Genomic DNA, 24,080 nt, shown 5'->3' with positions numbered 1-24,080 from the left:
ATCAAAATTTTGAGAGAGCAATTATGTTCAGAAGGGTCGAAAATATAATAAAAATGTCTTTTAGGATTACTTGATCACCCAAAGTCCCCAGGGGGAGGGCTGAAATTTATGAACTTTACTCAATGTTAACATATAGTATTGGTTATTGGGAAGCATACAGACTTTTTCCGAGGTTATTATGGCTGGGAGGGGGGGGAAGGTGAGGGTCGGGGGATCTATGTAAGGATCTGTCCAGGAAGGCAGTTTGCCGGGGCGAAGGGACATGGCTCTGAAGGGGGCGCCGGATTTCCCAGCATTATTAAAGAAAAAGATCAGGAATTAAATAAAAAAAAACAAGTTTTTCAACTGATCAACTGATTGTGATTAAGAGGTCATTTTTAAAGAACTGGAAAAAATTCGAACATAGTTTAAAGAGCAGGGTATTGACTAGGGGGCGAACCCTCTAATATACGTGTTAAAAATTTATGAATATAGAAGTTCGTTACGTAAGTTAATTCTAAGTTACGTATATTTATTACTAATAAAAACGTTCGTAAATAAAATTAAACAAGTTTCGAGAAAGCCATTTAACCAAATATAATATGCAAATTTTGTTTTAGTTATTCATGTACGGCGAGCCAAAATCAAAACTTGCATTAATTCAAAAACGTTCAAAAATTAAATAAAAGAAAACAAGCTTTTTAACTAAAAGTAAGGAACGACGTTAAAATTTAAAAAGAACAAAAATTATTTCGTATATGAAAGGGGCTGTCCCCTCCTCAACGCCTCGCTCTTTACGCTAAAGTTTGACTTTCTCACAACTCTATTTTTTTAAACAATAAAAAAACTTTAGCGTAAAGAGCGAGTCATTGAGGAGGAGACAGCCCCTTTCATATACGGAATAATTTCTGTTCGTTTTAAGTTTTAACGTCGTTCCTTACTTTCAGTTAAAAAACTTGTTTTTTTTATTTAATCTCGAGAAGGCATGAGGTTTGTAGCCCTACTCATATTCTGGGAGAATCTCCAGCATTTTTATTCGGGGCGGGGGGGGGGGAGGGGCAAGTGGGGTCTATATCCGGATAATCAAGGGACATAGGATATATAATAATTTTTTTCTCCACATTGTTTGGGGGGGGGCAACTGCTCCCCCCCCCAAACGACACCTCTGCTCATGTTAATTTCTGCTCGTTTTGAGCTTGACTCTGTTCTTTAATGTACTTTCTGTTCGTTTTGGGTTTCATGTGTTTATTGATTGTAATAATTTTATGCTTGGCAGATTATTCGGTTTTATTCCTGCTTATTTTTTGTGCAATAGAGTTCTTTACTTTACTTTGAAAAACTTATTTCGTGGAAACAACAATGAAAATGAAAAAAACTAATAATAACTAAAATTCAATAAACGTAACAAAATGAATTTTTGGAGAAATAAGAATTTAGGGAGCGAAGTCCTGTACAGATTTAAACTAAAAAACTAGTCAAACACTACATTTCGTGACCCGGAAGACACTTAAACTATCAAGATATGTCAGAATAACAACTGAGATCCTGGATCATTCTTCTGATTAAAAAAAAATATATATACGAAGCGTCCGATATGTAAATAATGTGATTGCTTCTGCAATCAGGACAGTCGAAACGGTTAGTGATTAAATGTTCGTTTATCCTGACTATTATGCGAATCCATGAAATGGTTCAATATTCATCAAATTTTTGTAAAAAAAAAAAAAAAAAAAAAAAAAAAAAAAAAAAATCAATAAAATAGTAAATGAAAAGGCCTCTTCCCATTGTCTCGGCTCCCCAGCAAAATTCTTGACTCTTGCCCCATTCCCCAAGAAAACACAAATTATTTTTCTTGTTTTCAAACAGTTCGTGGTAACGAACTGTAAGTAAGGAACGAACCGGCTCAATGGTAACCGAAACTCTAGAAAACGGGTTTTTGATACAAATAGATATATCAAAAGAATCAGATTTCAATGCTGATTTCAAATATATAAGTTTCATCAAGTTTAGTGCTGCCCATCAAAAGTTACGCGCCTGAAAAAAATTGCCTGATTTTCAAAAAAAGGAGGAAATACCCCTAAAAGTTATAAAACCTTAAGGAAAATCACACCATCAGATTCAGTGTATCAGAAAACCCTATTGTAGAGGTTTCAAGCACCTATCTACAAAAATGTGGAATTTTACATTTTTTACCAGAAGAAAGGTCACGGATGCGTGTTTATTTGTTTTTGTTTTTTTTTTTTTTTTTTCCCATGGACGATTGTATCGATCCAGTGGTCCTAGAATATTATGGGAGAGCTCATTGGAACAGTAAGTTAGAGTTATAGTGTTTTTTTTAAGTGACCAAAAAAAAAATGCAGGGCAACTAGGCCCTCAACATCGCTCATTTTTTTCCAACATTAACGTGATCCAAATTTTTAGATAACCATTTTTGTTCAGCATGATCGAAAATATGATAAATATGTCTTTTAGGATCACTTAATCCCCCGAAGTTCCCAGAGGGAGGGCTAAAAGTTATGAACTTTACCCAATGTTAACATATAGTATTGGTTATTGGGAAGTATACAGAAGTTTTCAGGAGGTTTTTTTTTGGGTTTGTGGGTGGAATGGGTGGGTTGGTGGTTATGTTGGAGGATCTTTTCATGAAGGAATTTTTCATGGGGGAAGGGAAATTGCCATGAAGGGGGCGCCGGACTTGCCAGCATTATTTATTGGTTATTGGGAAGTATACAACCATTTTCAGGAAGAATTTTTTCTAGAGGGGGGGGCTAGAGGAGGGGGTTACTCTGGAGAATCTTTCCGTGGAGGATCTTTCTTTGGGGTAAGGGACATTTCTATGCAGGGGGCGCCGGATTTCCAAGGATTATTTAAAAAACGATCAGAAATTAAATAAAAAATACAAGTTTTTTCAACTGAAATGTTAGAAGGAATATTAAAACTTAAAACAAACAGAAATTATAGCGTATGTGAGGGGGTTCTCCCCCAAGTCAATACCTCGCTCTTTACGCTACAGTATTTTTTAGTGCTTTAAAAAGAGATATATATTATAATTAAACGGCCTTTTTGATTCAGGGGTTTGTTAACAAAATTTTTTTTTTTACTTTTAACGTAAAGAGCGTGGTATTGATTAAGGGGAGAACCCCTTCATATACGTAATAACATATACGTAATAAAAATAAAAATAAAAAAACAAGCGATACGGCTCAATAGTAATCGAAACTTTTAAAAACGGAATTTTGATGTCAATAAATGTATCAAAAGAATGTGTTTATAATGCTGATCCTAAATATATAAATTTTATTAAGTTTAGTATTACTCATCAAAGGCTACGAGCCTGAGAAAATTTACTCGATTTTTTAAAGAGGGGGAAACATCCCCTACAAGTGAAAGAATTTTAATGAAAATCACACCGTCAGATTCAGCGTATCAGAAAACCCCATTACATAGGTTTCAAGCTCATATCTGCAAAAATCTGCAACTTTGTATTTTTTGCCAGAAGAAAAATATACCAATATAGAAGTTAGTTACGCAAGTTAATTTGTAAAGACATCCATTTAGCAAAAGAAAAGTAAAATTTTTGTGCAAATAAAAGCTGCATTAACTAAAAAACGATCAGAAATTAAATGAAAAAAACAAGTTTTTTAAACTGAAAGTAAGGAGCGACATTAAAACTTAAAACGAACAGAAATTATTCCGTATATGAAAGGGGCTGTCCCCTCGTCAACGCCTCGCTCTTTACGCTAAAGTTTGACACTGTCTCACAATTTTATTTTTTAAAACAATAAAAAACTTTAGCGTAAAGAGCGAGGAGTTGAGGAGGGGACAGCCCCTTTCATATACGGAATAATTTCTGTTCGTTTTAAGTTTTAATGTCGCTCCTTACTTTCAGTTTAAAAAACTTGTTTTTTTTTTTTAATTAAAAGAAAGGATGGCTTGAAACATCCCTGTTACTTATTAAGAAATAAGATTTTTTAAGAGATGCCAAACCCTTTTTAAGCAGACAAGGACTGCTACCCTTTTTTAATAACTAAAAAATGGGTTTGCCATGCCAAAACAGCATCTCTATATGTGTAATTATGAGTTTATTTACATTCAACGAAATTTTGTTACGTACTTGATCAGCTTGTTAGCTTTCTTGTTCGATGAAAATACAGTTAAAACCACCGAAGGCGGATCTAGAGCAAAATCTTGAGAGGAGGGGGGGGGGACAACGGTACAAGGGCACCAATAATTGGCAATTTTTTTTTTTGAAAAAAGTAAAAAATAACGGAACGAAAGCGCCAGAAAATCTGGAGGGGGGGGGGGTGCCTCCCTATATCCACTCCTGAAAGCTACTTCTTCTCAAATAAGTTTACTGCGACAATTTTCAGGTGTGTTGGTAACATACTAAACATCCGAGGGTAATGTTTGTTGGAAAATCATTTTTTATATTTCATCTTTATCACAACTAATATAAATAGATAGATAAAATTGAAATGCAAAGTTAACAGTTTTAAAAATGCATAATATCAATTTAGTCTGTCCTCCATTCGCACTGGATACATTTCTAATCTGTTCTAGCTTACAAAGAACTGGCACTAGCATGGAGACATAAAAAACTGTTTTTCATAGTATGGGGGGGGGGGGTGAAGCAATCCTAATTTTTAGATCTTTTTAATGTAAATACCAAAAAGGGCACTTTTCAAAACGTAGCAGGGAGGGGGTTAACGCCACATACATAGAACTGCAATATGGGAACCTCGTTGGGTTGCAGCAACTATTACCTATAGGTCACAGGTGTAGAGTAGCCCGAATGATAATGTCTCTTAGGTCGTAGCTATGGATCAGGTTTATCTAAATGACTTTCGTCTGCCTGTCTAGTAATTTGGCAGTTTAAAAAAGACATCCCCCCTACACACAAACACACACAGAGGTTGGATGAGTGATGAAGGGTAAAATACCCTCCCCCCTGCCTCCCACTGATTCTGGAGACCAAAAAGTTGCAAGTATGATACAAGGTTGATCCTTTCTGTAACAAGGTAAGTGCCCCATTTTGTATGTAAGAAAAGTAATGAATCCAAAGAATGACTCATCTTCATCACTCTGCTTATTTTTTTATGAAAAGAATCGCTTTCTTCAATTTCCGTCTTTTCAACAAAAGAGGAAACATGCTCTATAACAACAACACGTTCTTAGAGTTAATTACTACTCCGAACAGACTCCCAGCTATAAAGGGAGGCATGTGCGTCCAGCAAACACAGACACACAAAAATAATAATAATAATAAAACTCAAAATAAGCGTCAGGTCCAGTAGGTTGGGTTACTCTGCAAAATACAAGACAAAAGGAGAAAACCCATTGTAAAGTGTTTTCTAAGGACAGCATTTGAACTTTGCAGAAAATCGCATAAAATAAAGTAGCCTCACATAGTTTCGACTTTGGGGAAATAATTTTTCATAGTAACAACGACACGCGCTTCTGAAATAAACAACCATCTAAATATAAAACGGATAAGACAAATAGTAATATCAAATTTTTAATGAAATATAAAGAATTAAATTATATTGAAATTAAGTCCATTATTAAGCAAAGATTCAAATTATCATAGACAACAGTCGTAACATAGAAGCTAGGATTAAGTATTAGAATGACTGAGGACTAAGTAATATCGAATTCTTTTCAATTAGATGCGTATCTCAATTTTTACTTCTCAAATCTACTGATATTACCAGGATTATGAGAAACACTGTAATTTTGGAACGACATTTTGGATGTTTCAGCAACATTTGTCAGTTAGGAAACGGCTCTACTAACAAGAGTAATTTCGGAAGAGCAAAACAGTTGTTGGCTGTATTTTTGAATTTTTTCCAATGACTGACAGAAAAAGTCTAAAATTAAAATTATTTGACACAGAAGTTGAAAAGGAACAACCGTGTGGATATTTATCACTTAAAAGCTTCTAATCAGAATCAGACTCAATAAAACCTTTGAGTCGTTTAAAACGCGAGACTTGCAATACAGCTGTCTCTTCTGAGGGGCGCTTTTCCCCTGACGCAGTAGTGCGGCGAAGAGATCGACCTAAAAAAAAAGAAGAGAAATGAAGTTGCGAAAGAAAGACGCTAGAGTTCAAGCATGAAGTCACAAAACCCTTAAACTCAGAAACTACAAGTTCAACATTTCGCTTTCCCATTCCATAAGGTTTTGAGTTCATAACATTTCACAATAATTTTCAGTTCATAAGTGATTTATATTTTACGCTTCGAATCTCTATGCAAGTCATGTATTTCCATTAGTGAAAGTCAAAATAGTTAATTATTACAAACTGCATCACAGAAAAGTGCCTACACTTCGGCACTTTTCTAGGTATATCAACAGTCGAATCAGATTTTTTCTGGTAAACAAAATCGACATGATAATGAGTAATTTTTTGTGGACCCAGGTTAATGAAAAGTTTATTTTTCTTTTGCAGCCTTTTGTCTATTATCACCAACAAGATACTAGCTTGAGGAAAAAAAAGATTCCAAGTGCATTTCACTGCATCTATGTGCTACCCCATCTATGTGCAACCATGCGGCGTTTATTGTTAGCCTACGCAATAGTACTGACTTAGGAAAGAGCGATGTTCTCCCATGTATTTTTATCGGTCTCCTCATATAGAACAGGTGGTTATACAAACTTACGAGAGCTCATTCTATCACATTATAAACATTCTACTGCATTTTTTAAGAGCCTAACTCGATCAGAGTCTGCCTGATGCCTCTTCTAGGCCTCATGTGACCCGAGCCACCACTGAAATCCAACATGATGTCAGATCCGTCAATTAATTAATAATTTATAGTTTGTAAACTTGAATAATTTTTACATCAACGCTATCAATGTATTGATTAGATTTCTAGCTATTAAATTATATATACATTTCTCGTTTGCTAACATTTCTGTTTTTTGATTCTTGTTTGGTAACAAGATATCAAGGTTAAATTCTTACATAATTTTAACCATTCAAGCACTAGTCTTTAACCCAGTTTACTACCAAAAAAATGCCAATTAATGGGAGCGTTTGTCTTTTGTTTACAGCAATCAGGAAAGCTACACTTTCTAGACCTCCATATTTTTGTCACTCATTTTCAGCTGATTCTTCACACACATTTTTATTTCTAAAATTGGTGTCCGCTAATTGTTAAGACTGCCTACCTGCATCGAACGCCTTTGGCATTAAAAATTGAGTTCCCACGTTTTACTAATTTTTTTTACAGCGTATTATGGTTATGAAAGTTTTCAAATAGCCAATTTGAAGAATCAAATTTCATTTTTACTCTTCTTGGTGCTTTATAGGGACATAACGAAACAGAGGGACAAGGGTCCCACGTTATATACATAGCCTTAAAAACGAGATTTCATAGACACCGTTTCACAAAAAGATGGCATAGATACGAGTGTCGACTCCAATTGGTAAGCAGTTCGTAAACTTCGTCTCGGATCCTCTTAGTTAAGCAGCGCGTTCACTTAATCTCCGATCTCCGTTGGTGAAAAGAGCCCGTCAGTATGAGCACGCTCCTTCATCAACCCTACTTCTTTTGGTCAGTGGAGAGTAAACTTCGTCTCCAACCTCTTTTGAAATAGTGTGTTTGCTCCTCCTCAGACCCATTTTGGTAAACAGTATGTACCCTCTGTCTCTCAATCCCTTCATTTAAGAGTGCTTATACTCCCTCTCTAGTCCCTATTGGTCAAAAGCAGGTCTGCTACCTCTTTGAACCAACTTAAAACACTCCGTCTCTGACCCTCCCTTGGATCAACACTGTGAATGCTCCATCACCAGCCCCTTTTACGGGATCATAGTATGCATGTCCTAAATCGAAACAAACTAGGTCCACATTTCCCAAACGATGTTTGCTTGTTAACAAAGCAGGCATTTCAGGATAGCTACGGTTGTTGATTACGGATGATGAAAACAACAAAATTGAGCAAATTTATCATGGGTAAAGTACATAATTCATATATAGTGTTCAATTTTCAAACAAGTCAACACAGACAACTCAACATACAATACTGTTTTGATGAGTTATATGTTTGCCACCTCGGTTAATTTACCAATTCAATTTTGTAATTTGAAAATAAGGCTTTACTTGTAAATTGTTAATTAACGTTTATTTTTGAAAAACATAAAGCAAAATCATCGCGGGAGGATAACATTAAAGTAATACATATAAAAAAATCACGAGTGATTAGGAATTCCGATTGCATGCTCAAATTTTGCATGAAATTTCAATTGCGATACAAAATCTTACCACTTATAAGAAACTTAAAATGAACAGAAATTTCCACAAAAAAAGGGTTGTCGCTCCTGAAAAGCTAGAGTGTCATTTGGGCTTTACGGAAGGAGACTGATACCAGAGGAGAGTCTCCTGCAGGAGCGACGAAGTTATTTTCAGTAAAGCGAAAATGCCCCTCTAGCCTTTGGCGAGGAGAGGGGGGTGGAAACGTGACAAAAATGCGTAGGGTGGAATGTGACTAAAATAGGTAAGGGCCATTCAAAGTACTAAAACTATACTTTCTGTCACTTTTTTTTCCAAAAAAAATCACAGTTTTCGTTTTGAGAAATTCTTTTCATCTATGAAAACTGGATTACCATAGTATGTATATATGTATGTATTTATTTATGAACCATCATACAGAAAAAAAGAGAAAGATGGAGTACATTCAAAACAAAGAAAAGAGAAGAAAATCAAAGAATCAAAAGCAAAAACCAACATTAAACATCAAAAAATGACATTTTGCCATTCATGACCAGTTTCCTTACTGCACATATGAGCATTAAGCTCACATAGCTTGACACATGGATCCGATAGGCTATATTTTCTCATAAGGTACGAGTTACGGGTCCACGGGGGGACTCGCAGTAGAAACTTAGCATATCTAAAAAACGCACGCTTCATTCTAATACGATCAAAGTCACTAAATATTCGGTAAAACGGCACTAAATAAAGAATAGTGGCTGGGCTACACTATTATAAATCCTTGCGAGAAGGGCTCTATTCAAATGGAATTGGGAATTTACAATCGCACCACATGAACGACGGATTTTACTCTCCATATTTTCCAACATTAGTTGCTTAGTTTTCTTAAGATTCTTACCAATTGGGAGACCAAGATATGTCAACTTATCACAAGGCTTTACTCCAATACCATTCAAATCTATAGATGCATCATCAACTCTAGTCACTTCTAACTCATTGAAAATCAAAACTACACATTTTGCTGCGTTTAGGGAAAGCCAAACTTCACGATAATTTTCAGAAATTTGTCGGAAAAATTTTTCTAACCCGCTAGTGGTCCTACTAACATTAAAAACATCATCTGCATAACAAAGTATCGATAAATCCGTCCCTTTATAAATACAACACGAAGAAAGTTGGCACTGAGCACTAAACAAAAAGAATCCGGGACTACACCACTGCAAAAACCCATTTGGTAAAGCAACGAAAGATGACAAATCAGCTTATCAGACGCATTTTGAAAATGAAGGGCACATATACCATCACAACCCATAAATTTTTTCTTTTTAAGCTTTCGTATACCTTCACTCAAGTCTTGGGTACTAACTACAAAGGCACCCGGTCCGGGAGTAAACAGTCAATCGTTTAGTTCACTTTCAAATTTCTTACATTTTTTAGCATCAGGTTCAGCAAACTGATTCATAAAATACGAATACCATTGTATCTCACTGATAGTAGCTATATTTTCCCTAGTTTTATTATTAGCCGAACGAGTCTTCCATAACTTATTTGGGTCATTTGATATCGATTCGGCAACTACAACACTTTGAGCAACTCGGTGAGATTTGAGCTCCTTCTGAAAACGCCGCTTTGTAAGTAGCCGCAAGGTATTAACAATTCCATTTCTAGGTTTTTCACACTCATTCCACAAACGTAGCCAGAACTTCGACGATTGACATGCGGCTTTAATGCTTTCGTTTTTAGACCATCCAAACTTCTCGGTGCCCGGTCTACATTTTCTTATAGGGACAGCGTACATCTCAGCTATTTTTAGAGCATGGGTAATCTGTGCACAGTAAAAATTTAGCTCAATCCGTATTGCAGAATGGTCCATCCCCGGTTGCCGCCGAAGGAGCTGAAACGGAACTCGAATTTTATCCAATATGCGGTCGCACTCCGATTGGACGATATCCTTATCAATCTTATCCCAACATTTAAGATGAAAAGATTTTGGCTTTCTTTTACCAAGTTCAGAAGAATGAATACCACTTCTGGGAATTGAGAGGGACAGTGAGATATGATAACTATATTCACCTTCCAGACCGACTTCAACCATTAGATCTGAATTGGGAGGATGGAGAAATACCGTATGGTCAAGGTTAGACGTACTTCCAGAAAAGGAGATAAACGTATAATTTTTTTTTTCGAAATGACCGTGTAGCCGGTCGGCAAAATAGAAACAAAAGTTTCAGTTCTTACACTTGAATTCTGGAGTAAGTCACAATTAAAGTCTCCAATAAGCATACACTTTCTATTCATCTTTTTGATCTTTTTTTAACAATTTGGCTACTTTTCTGCAAGCAATAGCAAATTTTCTTTCAGAAGTTTCATCTCTGTAATTTGAGGGACGATAGAGATTAACTATAATAAGATCATCAACTGTTATGGCAAGATAGCAATCACACATTTCAAGCAGGCCTGATTGGTAAGCTGTCAAGACGGCTAGACTGCAGCTTGGCCTTCCTTTTGCTTTAAGTCTTTTAGCTGGGGATAAATGTACTGTTACACTAGAAGAAAGGCACAAAAGCTGAGAGTTCATATCTGTCAAAAAGTGCTCCTGTAAACAAATCACGCTGTAAGATTTACATAGTCTCTCCAAAGCTGGTAGTTTATCGAGAACCCCACCATTAATATTTCACGACATAACAGAGAGAAGTCTTTCAGTGGTCATTCCAAGGAGTGGGATCTGTTCTGCTCTGAAATTGATTTACGATTTTCTGGGCAGGATACTGAATAGCATGAGTGACCTGAAACTTTGCATACAACACATCGTTTTTTCTGCATGCACGGCTGCTCCTTAGTACTTTTATGGTCATTACTGGCACACTGAGAACATATCTCGGCATTAGGACAATTGGCCGCTATATGGCCTATGAGGAGGCATTTGTAGCAACAGCGTGGTAAGAAGTGAAATTCATCAACACATAAACGTTCAAAACCGATCTTCGGAGGATCTTTCATGCATGCTTCCAAAGCGTCTTTTGACGGTAAATAAAGTCTGAATGTTTAGGACTTACCGATCTGTTCAGCTTTTTCACATGTTGGGATCAGATTAGCTACATCTGCCACCTCAAACTCCTCTGGAACAAAACGCACAATTCCAGAAAATCTCTTCGATTTTACAATGGTTTCTAAGGAACTATTTCCTATTTTCATGGCATATGCAATCTTTTCAGCCGAGTCCTTTGACTTGACCATTACTTTCCAGATTTACAGATATTTGTTTAAATATTGGGATAAACAAAAAATAATAATAATAATATATGCACCGTTTTCAGAAAAGTGGGAATGACAATTTAACTCCTCTCTAGCTTTTCTAGCCACTTTAGCCTAGCAGATTTGTCAAGATACTAATAACCGTTACATTAGCCCTGGACCCTAAAAAATTAAGAATAATGCCAAACAGTAAATTGCAATAAAACTAAAAATTCTTCAGCTTCTAGAGAAAAGATGAAATCAAAATAATACTTTTCCAACGAGAAAAGTGTTACTAAAGAAATACACGTGTCCTAAATTTCTTTTAATGGGCTCATTTTTTTTTTTGCATTATCTTCCGGCCCTGTAACTTGTAAATGTCTCCAAAAAGCACACTGTAAAATAGATGTTTACATCTTAAGTAGCTACCCAGGAAATTCTCTTTATTCTTATTGAAATATCAGATTCTAACGTTTTCTATCGGTTGGAGCCTAGCCACAATAAAATTTATGGACGCACATATAAGAGAGGGGGGTAGTAGAGGATTACTTCCTGTGTTTGGTTCTAAATACATTCCCCCCCCCCATGGTCAGATTGAAATAAAGGGTAAAAAATACCCTTTTTGTACTTGGGTGCACCCCCCCCCCCACACACACCTAGAAGCCAAACTTGCGTGCATCTATGGAAATAAATATTCGTATGTGGAGATAAATCGGTTGCACATTATAATATTGAAGCACTTAATCAATACATTTAGCTCTAACACGCTTGGATTATATTTTCTCTTACTAATATTCTACCAAAATATTCTAAGCAATACATCTCTTAAATTAGGTAAATATCTGTTGTATATCCAGTGCCCATTTTGGCTACCTACTGGGACTACTTTATTCTCAAGACGGTTATTCTCACGGCGTTTTAATGAAGCTTTCTATTTGAGTTTGCCCCGGAAAACTTGCCAGATAGAATTATCAGAACAATGCTATGCAATCTAGTTTTACAGTGAACTTCCCCAACAGGCTTTATAAACTTTTCAAGAGTTGACATTAGTATCTGCCATTGAAGCCTCAGTCTCTAGTATATTATTTTTTATATATAAAGGAAAAATAAAATGATTGGATCGCCATCTGGCCTCCTGAAGCTTGATCTATCCCTTCATTACTTTTCTCGTCTTCTCAAGTTGAGATGACATCTGACGACGACATGGCACTTGACCGTATTTGAACTACAAACAACATTTCAAAGGCCACGGGTGAAAGCAATTTCTCTGGACAACTTCAGAGAGCTATGATCACGTTTCTGACCTTTTTTTGCCTCTACCTTTAGTTCAAACTGTCTCTTTACTATAAGTTCAGCCCCCAACCTCGCATTACACTCCCGGCCGAAGGCAGAGATTCAGGAGATCGGTACCTGCGCTACGCGCACCATTGGTGTGCGTGCGAAAGTTTTAATTTTCAGTTCTTTACTTTTAGAATTATCTGTTTGTCATTTGAATCACCTCTCCATCTTAACGACAAGAGTTTGCAGCGGCATCACACCCTTGATGGTGACATACCAGTTTTTTCTTACCCTTGTGGTACAAAATTCATGGTATTTTATCTTCAGCCCCTTTTATTTCCCTAATACATTTAACAGGATATTAATAAAAAATTAGAAATGACTATTTGACAATCTTAATTTTTGGTCAAACCATTTTCATTTTTAAACGAGCTAAGTGTCATTCAGGGACAAAGAAGACCAGCTTTTTTTCTACTAGCATTCATTCAGTGAACACCTAGCTTGAAAACAGATATTTTATAGTCTCTGAAAAATACAGAACTGGTTTCTTCAACTAAACGGATTAAGGCACAGGTGCAATTTGTTGCGCCATTGACTTTTCTTGAGTAAACGTACTGTGAGCGAATTGACCTGTGTTCACCTTTGGTGCCAAACTAATTGGTATTGAAATAGACTGATATTAGTGGATTTTATAGAATATTTTGGATATATATTATGGAATCTTTAGAGCGTTATTTCAACTAAATTTTTCCTTAAGGCTCTTATCTTACATAAAGATAAGTTGCTTTTACTTTTGTCCTCTCCTAAATAGGAAATGCTCGCATTTAAAGTTTGATATCGCGTTAGCTAACTTCAAAAATTATCCTCAGAGGCCAGTAAAGATAATAAAAGTATCCAAGGACAGCAAAGAAAAGCCATCATATTTGGTATTTTGCTATGGGACACATGATGAATACAGACTTGTTGAAGCCAACTTGGCAGAATATAATCCAAGCGCTAGCCGAACTTCAACAAAACATACTGCAGGTGTAAAGGCTGCATTTGAGGAATTGAAAAATTCACCCAATATTTATAAATCCCTTTCCAAGACATAATGCATTAACAATTAAGGATTCTAATACAGGAGAATGTGCTTCATTGATGGATAAAGTCGCTTCTACGGAACTTGACCTGAAAAAAACTAAGCAAGAGCAACTGAAAAATGCAATTAGGAATCTTAACGAAAAAATTTCAGATGCTGATACCTCTTGCCGGTCCCACGACATTATTTGTGTAACATATGATGCTATTACTATTAATTATCAACCAAAATTTGAAAAAATATAACAGTCGCTGAAAACTCTTAGCAATCAAATTATAGATCAGGAAGAGAAAAACATGAAAATTGAGATGAAACTATATTCATTTGAACAAGAAGTGCTGCTTGATTCGCTAATTTTGCATGCTGTTAAGCAGCAGTCCGGATCTGACCTCCAATCAATCCTGTAAGCTTTCGTAACTAAAATTATCCTGACTGAGATAAATGTTGTCGATATTACGAATGTTTACAGATTCAAAATATTTTTTGCTTTAACCGATGTCTCTCTGAACGACAAAGTCCCTCTGCTTCTAGTTACATTCGTGAATAGTGATATAGTGAAGAAAGTATTCAAAGCAGTATCCAGGTTAGCTTTAAGTGGAATTTTTCTATCGGAAGCATTGACAAAGAGGCGACGTGAGATCCTATATGCCGCAAAGGACAAATTTGGACATAGAAATGTTTGGACTGATCGTGGGCAAATTTTGGCAAGGCCTAACGGTGAAAGTGTCACTAGAAAAATTCATACTCTAGCCGAGTGTGTTTAAAAATAAGTTTTTTTTTTTTTTTTTTTTTTTTTTTTGTTTTTATGTTTTTTTCGGTATGTAAAGTATCTTGCAGTACTGCCGTATTGGAATGATTTTTGTGATTTTATTTATTTTTATTTTTTGTTTTTATTTATAGCCTATTTATTTTTTTATTTATTTTATTTTGTGTGTGTTGATGTGCAGGTTTGATACACAGTCTCCTTAAATTATATGATTTTTTCAAAAACAGGCTCTGGGGATTTTTACTCCCTTGATGGGCGTTTAATTCAATTACAAAGAATTCCCTTAGATGTTTTGAGTATTATTAGTAATCCTATTGGTTAAATTAAAAGAAATTCCCTAAATACTTCCCAATCAATAAATAGTAAGTATGTTTCTTATTTAAAGTGGGCTACTAGACGAGATGATCATTTTATCGGTTCTTCAACTCAATACTAAGGGTCTATGTTCAGCGATTGATCAGTAGAGGCAGATGGTTATTAATGGGTGATCCGCTGTTATCAGATTATGTGAGACCTGAATTCTAGCTATGAAATGCTTATAGATATACCCGGTTACAAAATGGAGCGACTAAATCCCAGAAGGATGGCAAAGGGTGGACTAGTAATGTATATTTCTGATATTTTTCCCTATAGTGTTTGAAGCGATCTGTCAAGGAATGACGAAGGGGTTTTTGAATCCCAGTTAATTGAAATCAAATTACAAAATAAGGTTTTGATAATTGGTAATGTTTATAGATCTCCCGGTTGATCCGTCCCTTCTTTTATTCAGGTCCTTGATGAGGTCTTGGATTTAATACGTAGACGTCCATGTGAACTTGTAATAATGGGAGACTTTAACTTAAATCTAAGTGACATGGCTTCCTCTACTACGATGGATTTTCTCTCAGATATGCTCACTGCTGGGGTTCTACCAACAACCTGTATTCCACCACGTGTAACTGATACGTCAGCGTCTTTAATTGATAACATTTTTTCGTCTCTTAATTGGGTTCGGAATTCTGTTGTAGTGAGAAATATTTCAGAACATTTTCCTTTATTTTCCATTTTTATTCTTAAAAATAAATTGAGTAGGGACATTCCAGCATCTGCTTCAGCTTCTTTTAATTTTCGCTTGAAAGAATTGATCCACATTAATTCTCATTTAGCTGAGAAGACATGGAATATTTTTGGTGACGATAATGATTTTTGTTCTAAGTTTGATTCCTTTTACGAGTCAGTAAAGGAGTCTATTTTTGACGTATGTGCTCTGTCCTCCTCTACTTCAAGGTAAAAAAGATCCATTCCTCTTAACCCATGGATGACCCCTGGTCTTTTAAAGAGTTGGAGAAGAAAAAATAATCTCTGGAAAGCTTTTAAGTCAGTAAAGCCATCTTTGAATGCTGCAGGTCTTCAGCAATTCAAACTCTACAGGAATGTTTTCAATTCTTTATGCCGGAAGGCTAAATTCTTTGTTATTCCAATAAATTCTGGGATTGTGGGAAAGATATTCGAAAAACTTGGCAAGTGATCAATTCCATCCTCAAACGTTCTTCTCCGGCTCCTTCTATCCCTCCAAGTCTTGTAGTTGGTGATGTGGTAGTTGAGGGTATTCCATCTGTTCAAGAAGTATTTAAATCATATTTAGTCAATATTGTGAAAACCACTGCTTCTTCAGTCAGGTCTTCACAACCAGATTATAAATCCTATCTTAGCCCACCTTGTCTCAAATCGATGGCGTTATATCCTGCTTCTTATGTTAAAGTAGCCAGGACTGTAAATTGCTTGAAGGATTCTTCGTTGTCTGGCCCTGATTGTATTCCAACTATGGTAGTTAAGTTCATTCGTCCTTCAATTATTTCTCCATTGACAAAGCTTATAAATCTTTCTTTTGAAAATGGGATTTTTCCCAGTTCTCTTAAGCGAACAAGAGTAATTGTTTTATCTAAAGGTGGACCAAGAAGTGACCCAGCCAATTATCGTCCTATATCTTTGCTTTTCTAGAGGCTAAAAGATTTTTTCATGATTTTCAGTTTGGCTTCCGAGCTAAACATTCTACGGGGCATGCGTGTGTAGCTCTTTTAATTTTCTCCACACCGTGCTTGACTCTGGTTTGATTCCCGCAGCTATATTCCTAGATGTCCGTAAGGCTTTTGCCTCTTTAACTCATGAGATTCTGCTGTATAAGCTATCACACAATGGTGTAAGAGGACAGGCTCATGCTTGGTTTGATTCCTATTTGTCAGGTAGAACTATCTCCGTAGATTCCCTTTCCCACTTTTCGTCTGAAGTTCCTGAATCTTTCAATCCTAAAAAAAATCCATCGTTTTCGCAGGATGTGGACATTCTCGTTGCTTTCGCTGATGACAGTACCATTGGTGCTGCTGTAAGAACTGTATCTTAAATGCTTACCAAATTAGCTGACTGTTTTGAGTGAGTTGTGGTTTGGCTTTATGCAAAATTCCATTTACTAAATGTTAGTAAGTAAAGTTTTTTTAATTTTTTCCCGTACATCTCTTGTGTGGCTTGGGGTATCTAAAATACAGCTTTCAAGAGGCTCTCTCAGTAGACCTAAGGAACGATATGTCCGATTTCTCGGTATTCTTCTCGATGAAAACTTTTCATTCAAGCATGGATTTCATTCAAGCAAGCAATTGGACTAATTAATATGAAGATCTCAAGGAGTCTTGGAATTTTGAGGAAGCTAAAACACATTTTTCCTGGATCAGTTTTAAAAATTCTGCTCCATTGCTTAGTTCAGTCCTACGTCTCTTATTGCCCTACAATATGGCTGTCAACTTTCTCTTTTTTTTTGAAACCACTTTCTAAGTTATATGATAAGGCAAGAAGGCTTATACAGGAAACAAATTGTTCCAATACTAACCCAACTAGCCTATTACTTGATTTGCAGTCTCTCTACATTCTTTCGTGCGCGTCTTTCACTTTTCATCAAATTCATGGCAATGTTCCCACAGCCCTTCAAACTACTCCTTCTTTCGTCACTGATAGGTCTTCGTATCATCTTCGCAATTCAAGGAATATTAATATTTTATTTACTCCATCGGTGAGGTCTGACTTTAATCCATTAACTGCTTGTCATATCGTTTGGAATAGCCTACCTGAGTCAGCTCAAGAATGTCACTCGTTTGGTACTTTCAAAAGAATCTTAAAATTTTTTTAATGTCTTGATTTTTCATGTTTAAATATATTTTTGTTAATTTTTATTATTATTATTTGGGGGGGGGGGGTGACACTAGCCTGGGTTGGAAACATTTGTTGTGAGGGGTTTTGAGTTTGTATAATATTTTTTTGTGGTTTAGTTTCAAATATATATTTGGAATTTGGTTTATTTTATTGGATTGTCCTACTTCAATTTTTTTTTTTTTTTGGGGGGGGGGGGTGTCTCATAAAATCACTTTTTGTTTGGGCCTTTTAATTATTGTTTTTTTTTCTCTTCTTTGTTTTGTGTGTGTGTGTGTGTGTGTGTGTTGAGTCTTTGAAAGGTTGAACTGCAATGCATTATATTGAAAATACTTGTATTTGTTTCATTTTTATTTCTCCCCTGTTTTTTTCCTGGCCATAGAGCCTTACGGGGGAGTTTATATTGAAGTGTATTTTGTTGTGTTTATTAATTGAATAAATTGATTGATTGATTGATTTATGTTTTCTTTTTTAAATAGGAGGAATTCATTCCGTTGCCTGAACGTGGAAACTGCTACAGTACCGCGACATTACCAAAAAAAAACGGGAAAAAAAAAATCGTTTTCCATCATTTTGGCACAGGTTATAATACCTATTTTACCTTGGCTTTCTATGATGTTTCCAAGATCCAGCTCTTCTATTTCTTTTTTCTTTTCCAGCTTCAGTCTAATTTTCTTACACTTTTCTAATGAGGGCTGGCCTAAAAAAAATATAGACCAATCAATAATCTCCTAAACACTAAAAATAAATACTATATTACTATAAAAATGTCCACGTAGTTTTTAGTTTCCAAACTTTACAAAATAGGAGAGTAAAATCCCTCTGGGTTCGAGACTACAACTGGAATGGGAAGTTTAGGGAGAAGAAAGGTTAGAAGCTCAGTTAGATATATTAAATTGATCTTCTTCTATTGTAGTAAAGCAACTTTATTTCTAAAATTAAAGATACAATAGACAAAAAAAAGAAGAGTATCCCAATACTTGAGCTTGTATAAGAGACTCCAACCAAAGAATAAAATGCATAACATAAAAAGAATGGACCGGAATTTAAGGATTTGGCACAAGTTCACAAAACTCATCCAAATATATGCATATATCCCGTAAATTGCTTGAGAAATATCCAAAAGTGAACAATAACCAAAAGCAAATAAAATGTATCCTAAACAGTAGCATCACAGGTAGTGGTTTCTCAGCAGACGACGACAGATTAGTCTCTCGGTTACGTTATATCAGAGGCAACGCTGTAGCATTGCCTATAGTAAAGGCCATACGGCTCCAATGTTTTATTATTTATTATTTTTTTTTCCCAGAGACATTTCATATGGAAGAGGTCGTCGTAGAAGCTTCAAAGGGGGCTCATTTGATTGGAAATCGAGAGTTCTAGTGTCCTTTTTAATAGTCGAAAGTGATTGGAGGGCAACTAGCCCCCCCCCCATGTTCATCATTCCCCCAAACACATACAATCAAAATTTTGAGATAGCCATTTTTTTCAGCATAGTTGATTTCCGGTTAGAAAATATATTTTTGAGGAGGATACCCCCCCCCCTAACCCTCAGGGTAAGGGTTTGGTTTTAAGTTATGCCCTGGGGGTATATAAGGTTTTTATAGAAGACGTTGTCATAGAAACTTCAAAACAGGCTCATTCGATTGGAAATTAAAGAGCTAGTGCCCTTTTTAATAGTCGAAAGTAATTGGAGTTTAACTAGCCCCCCTCCCCCCACGCCCATCATTTCCCCGAACACATCCAATCAAACTTTTGAGATAGCCATTTTGTTCAGCGTAGTTGATTTCCAGATATAAAATGTATTTTTGAGGAGGATACCCCCCCCCACAACCCTCAAGGCGAGGTTTTTAAGTTATGCCCTGGGGGCATATAAGGTTTTTATAGAAGGCGTTGTCGTAGAAATTTCAAAACAGGCTCATTCGATTGGAAATTAAAGGACTATTGCCCTTTTTAATTATCCAAAATGATTGAAGGGCGACTAGCCCCCCCCCACGCCCATCCTTCCCCCCAACACATCCAATCAAAATTTTGAGATAGCCATTTTGTTCAGCGTAGTTGATTCCCACATAGAAAATATATTTTTGAGGAGGACACTCCCCCACAATCCTCAGGGCAAGGGTTTTAAGTTATGCCCTGGGGCATTTAAGGTTTTTATAGAAGGTGTTGTCGTAGAAACTTCAAAACAGGCTCATTCGATTGGAAATTAAAGGGCTATTGCCCTTTTTAATAGTCCAAAATGATTGGAGGGCAACTAGTCCCCCCCCCTACGCCCCTCATTTCCCCAGACACATCCAGTCAAAATTCGGAGATCGCCATTGTGTTCAGCGTAATTAATTTCCAGATAGAAAATATGTTTTTGAGGTGGACACTCCCCCAGTACCCTCAGGGCAAGGGTTTTGAGTTATGCCCTGGGGGCATATAAGGTTTTATAGAAGGCGTTGTCGTAGAAACTTCAAAAATGGCTCGTTCGATTGGAAATTCAAAGGGATAGTGCCCTTTTTAATTGTCAAACGTGATTGGAGGGCAACTAGCCTCCCCCCTCCCACGCCCATCATTCTCCCAAACACATCCAATCAAAGTTTTGAGATAGCCATTTTGTTCAGCGTAGTTGATTTCCAGATATAAAATTTTTTTTTGAGGAGGATACCCCCCCCCCACAAACCTCAGGGCAAGGGTTTTAAGTTATACCCTGGGGGCATATAAGGTTTTTATAGAAGGCGTTGTCGTAGAAACTTCAAAACAGGCTCATTCAATTGGAAATTAAAGAGCTAGTGCCCTTTTTAATAGTCGAAAGTGATTGGAGTGTAACTAGCCCCCCTGCCCCCCCCCTCCACGGCCATCATTTCCCCAAACACAGCCAATCAAAATTTTCATATAGCCATTTTGTTCAGCGTAGTTGATTTCCAGATAGAAAATATATTTTTGAGGAGGGCACTCCCCCACAACCCTCAGGGCAAAGCTTTTAAGTTATGCCCTGGGGGCATTTAGGGTTTTTATAGAAGGCGTTGTCGTAGAACCTTCAAAAAAGGTTCATTCGATTGCCCTTTTTAATAGCCGAAAGTGATTGGAGGGCAGCTAGCCCCCCCCCCTACGCCCATCATTTCCCCAAACACATCCAATCAAACTTTTGAGATAGCCATTTTGTTCAGTGTAGCTGATTTCCAGATAGAAAATATGTTTTTGAGGAAGACACTCCCCCAGAACCTTCAGGGAAAGGGTTTTAAGATATGACCTGGGGGCATATAAGATTTTTATAGAAGGCGTTGTCGTAGAAACTTCAAAAAAGGTTCATTGGATTGGAAATTCAAAGGGATATTGCCCTTTTTAATAGTCAAAAGTGATTGGAGGGCAACTAGCCCCCCCCCCTCAGCCCATAATTTCCCCAAACACATCCAATCAAACTTTTGAGATAGCCCTTTTGTTCAGTTTACCTGATTTCCGGATATAAAATATGTTTTTGAGGAAGACACTACCCCACACCTCTCGGCAAGAGTTTTATGTTATGCCCTTGGGGCATATAAGGTATTTTTGAGGGGGTTGTCGTAGAAACTTCAAAACAGGCACATTCAATTAGAATTTCAAAGGGCTAGTGGCCTTTTTAATAGTCCAAAGTAATTTGAGGGCAGCTAGCCCCCCCCCACACCCATCATTTCCCCAAACATATCCAATCAAAATTTTAAGATAGCCATATTATTCAACTTAGCTAATTTACAGATGGCAATTATGTTTTCGAGGAAAGAACTCCTCCCTAACTTTCGAGACAGGTGTTTTATGGTATGCCCTGGGGGCACGTAAGGATTTTGTAGATGGCATTTCCTCAAAACATACAGAAAAGGGTACTTTGATTGGAAATTCCGAGAGCTAGTGCCTTTTGTGATAGTCGAAAGAGATTTGAGGGCAACTAACCCCCCTCTCACGCCCACCTTTTCCCCAAACACATCCAATCAAAATTTTAAGGCAACAATTTTATTAAACGTAGTTTTAATTTTGGAAATTAGGTATTTGAGGATTACAACTCCCCAAAGCCGTCAAGGCAAAGGTTATTATTTAAAGATTCTACGAATCCTTCATATTATTTCTTATGGAAGGATGCTCATATAAACTTTAGAGAGGGCTCGTTTGATTGGAAATTGAAAGTTCTTGTTCGCTTTTTAAGAGTCAAAAGAGATTGAAGGGCAATTAGCCCCTCTCCCTCCTACACGCCCTCAATGCATCAGATAAAAAATTTGAGATGTAAAATGTCACATTTTGTTAAAATAGTTCAAAGTTCTGATAACAAAACTCCGGTGTCGACACAGCCCACCAGGGCCCAGGGGTAGGCGTTGTAAGTTATGTCCTGGGGCATAACTTATTAAGGGGGGTTTATAACTTATGGGCGGGAGTTTTCTTATGGGAAGAAAACATAGGAAATCTATTATAATTATCCAATTATAAGGTTAAAATACATACTCTGTGATAGATGCAAAATTGCTTTGGCACACAAATTCCTATTAAGGTCAATTCCAAACAGACATGACCCCTTTGTGTCAGCAAGTGAAATGGTCTAAACTCCCTTATTGGAGCTATTTTTTCAATACATTCATTGTTGTCAATCGCTGTCCACAAGTTATGCAAGCTGTCTATTGTTCATATATAAGGATTTTATCAAAGAGGTAATCGTATAGACTTTGATAAAAGCCTCATTCGATTTAAATTGAAAGTTCTAGATCCGTTTTTTAAAGTCAAGAATAATCGGACAGTAAGCACCCCCCCTCCCCCCATGTAAAAAAAACATGAAACTTTTTGCAATAAAAAACGAACAAAAATTAATTAAAAAAAAAACTTTCCTAAAAATAAGTTTTTCAAAGAAAAGTAAAGGCCATTTTAAACTTAACCTCAGGAGATAAAAATACGTATTAAAATTCAAACTCAAAACGACCAGAAATTACTACTAAAAAATAAATCAAACTATAAACGAATAGAAATTAAATTAACTATCATAGCAAATAACATACAACAGTTACTAACATAAATGAATAAATAGATCTTAAAGCTAGTAATGTTTCAACTAAACAATAATGTTAAGGTTAAAATGAAAACAAATCTTTTGCTATTAAAGTATAAATGAAACTTAAAACAAACAGAAATTAAATAAACAAGCAATGCGAACAAAACATTATATACAGTTAATATAATTAGGCCATTAGCCTAATTATATACAGTAACTGTAGTGGTAGCATTAGAAGGATAACTAGTGCCTTCTAGTTAGTTCAAAATCCACCCAAAATTACCCTTAAAAGGTCTAACTTAATAGTATAAGTTGTTTTTCAGATATTGCTTTGTCACCTTTTTGAAAGCCCACATGCTCATAGTTTTTGTTATTTAGTTCAACATTCGCCTAAATATTCCTTGAAAGCTTCACCCCAATACTCTTAGCTTGAGCAAAAGCAATAGTTGTAGCAGCATTATTAGCAGTATGCACATAACACCTTTGGTTTCTTCAACATCCCCTTCAACAAACGCTGAAAGCTTCAGCTTAGTACATGCCACAGTTTATATAATTAGGCAGTAAGTTTAACGCAGATGATTTCTTGCTCTTCATTCTCGGTGCGAACAAAAAGCTCCTCCCACTTATTTCTGCACTTATGGGTTAGTGTGTATGCGTCAATCAATGAAAAATGATTACAAAGTGTATTATTCGTAATTGCGAAAGCAGAAAAAAACTTGGTGAGCCGGCCAAGTGGCTTGCAAGTGTCCCATCTCACAGGTATGACTTAATTTGTAAATATACAAATTATGACTTAATCTATTATTTATATACAGTGGACTAACTGATTGGCCTATGCAGGATTTTATAAAAAAAGTTGATGAAATTTGCGGAAAAAAGGAATTTTTTTTTCTTCTAACAGCTGATGGAATAGGTGTGATGGTTCGGGGGGGGATCCAGGACTTTTTAGGGGGGGGGGGCGGAAAATAGGGTTATGCCATAAAAAAGAGTTAGAAGTACGATTAATTAATACAAACTAGCGTTAATTAAGTAAATTAAACTACTTTGGACTACGTTAGGGGGCAGCCCTCGCCCCTCCCCTCTGGATCCGCCACTGGATGGTTTATCATTTTTTTTTTCACGTCGTGATATTTATTTTCTACAATATTTATTTTCTAGATAAGACTAGTTTCGTTTTCAATCAATGATTTCGTATGAAATCGGCAAACCTTTCCTGAACTTTAAACAATAAACACTTCTGTTTGAAAATCTTTGCACTTAGTGAATTTAGATAGCAATAAGGGTTCCTGATTGAGATCAATTTTAAGACTTTGGTTCTAATTATTGGCTGCTGTGTTAAAAGTTGCCACAATAGCCCTATCT

The 24,080-nt window shown here is 36.3% G+C and overlaps 1 protein-coding gene across 2 annotated transcripts in view; it reads right to left on the bottom strand.

The window, feature by feature from the left end:
• Nucleotides 1-5,484: 5,484 nt before the first annotated feature.
• LOC148953957 (uncharacterized) overlaps nt 5,485-24,080 on the bottom strand; it is a 44,464-nt gene continuing 25,868 nt past the window's right edge. Inside the window, exons 4-5 of one of the 2 annotated variants that reach the window (XM_089085703.1) lie at nt 18,321-18,428; nt 5,485-6,036 (exon numbers count right to left, since the gene is read on the bottom strand). In XM_089085703.1, the coding sequence (XP_088941829.1) occupies nt 5,918-6,036; nt 18,321-18,428 (227 nt within the window). In that variant the 3' untranslated portion in view covers nt 5,485-5,917. The remainder of the gene's footprint in view (nt 6,037-18,320; nt 18,429-24,080) is intronic. The other variant, XM_089085702.1, reaches the window with a different exon arrangement.

The sequence above is a fragment of the Artemia sp. Qi Xiang Cuo genome, chromosome 3 (assembly GCF_049724085.1).
Source record: "Artemia sp. Qi Xiang Cuo chromosome 3, ASM4972408v1, whole genome shotgun sequence".
In the NCBI taxonomy this organism is placed as follows: Eukaryota; Metazoa; Arthropoda; class Branchiopoda; order Anostraca; family Artemiidae; genus Artemia; species Artemia sp. Qi Xiang Cuo.
This window is presented reverse-complemented; position numbering and strand designations above follow the sequence as displayed.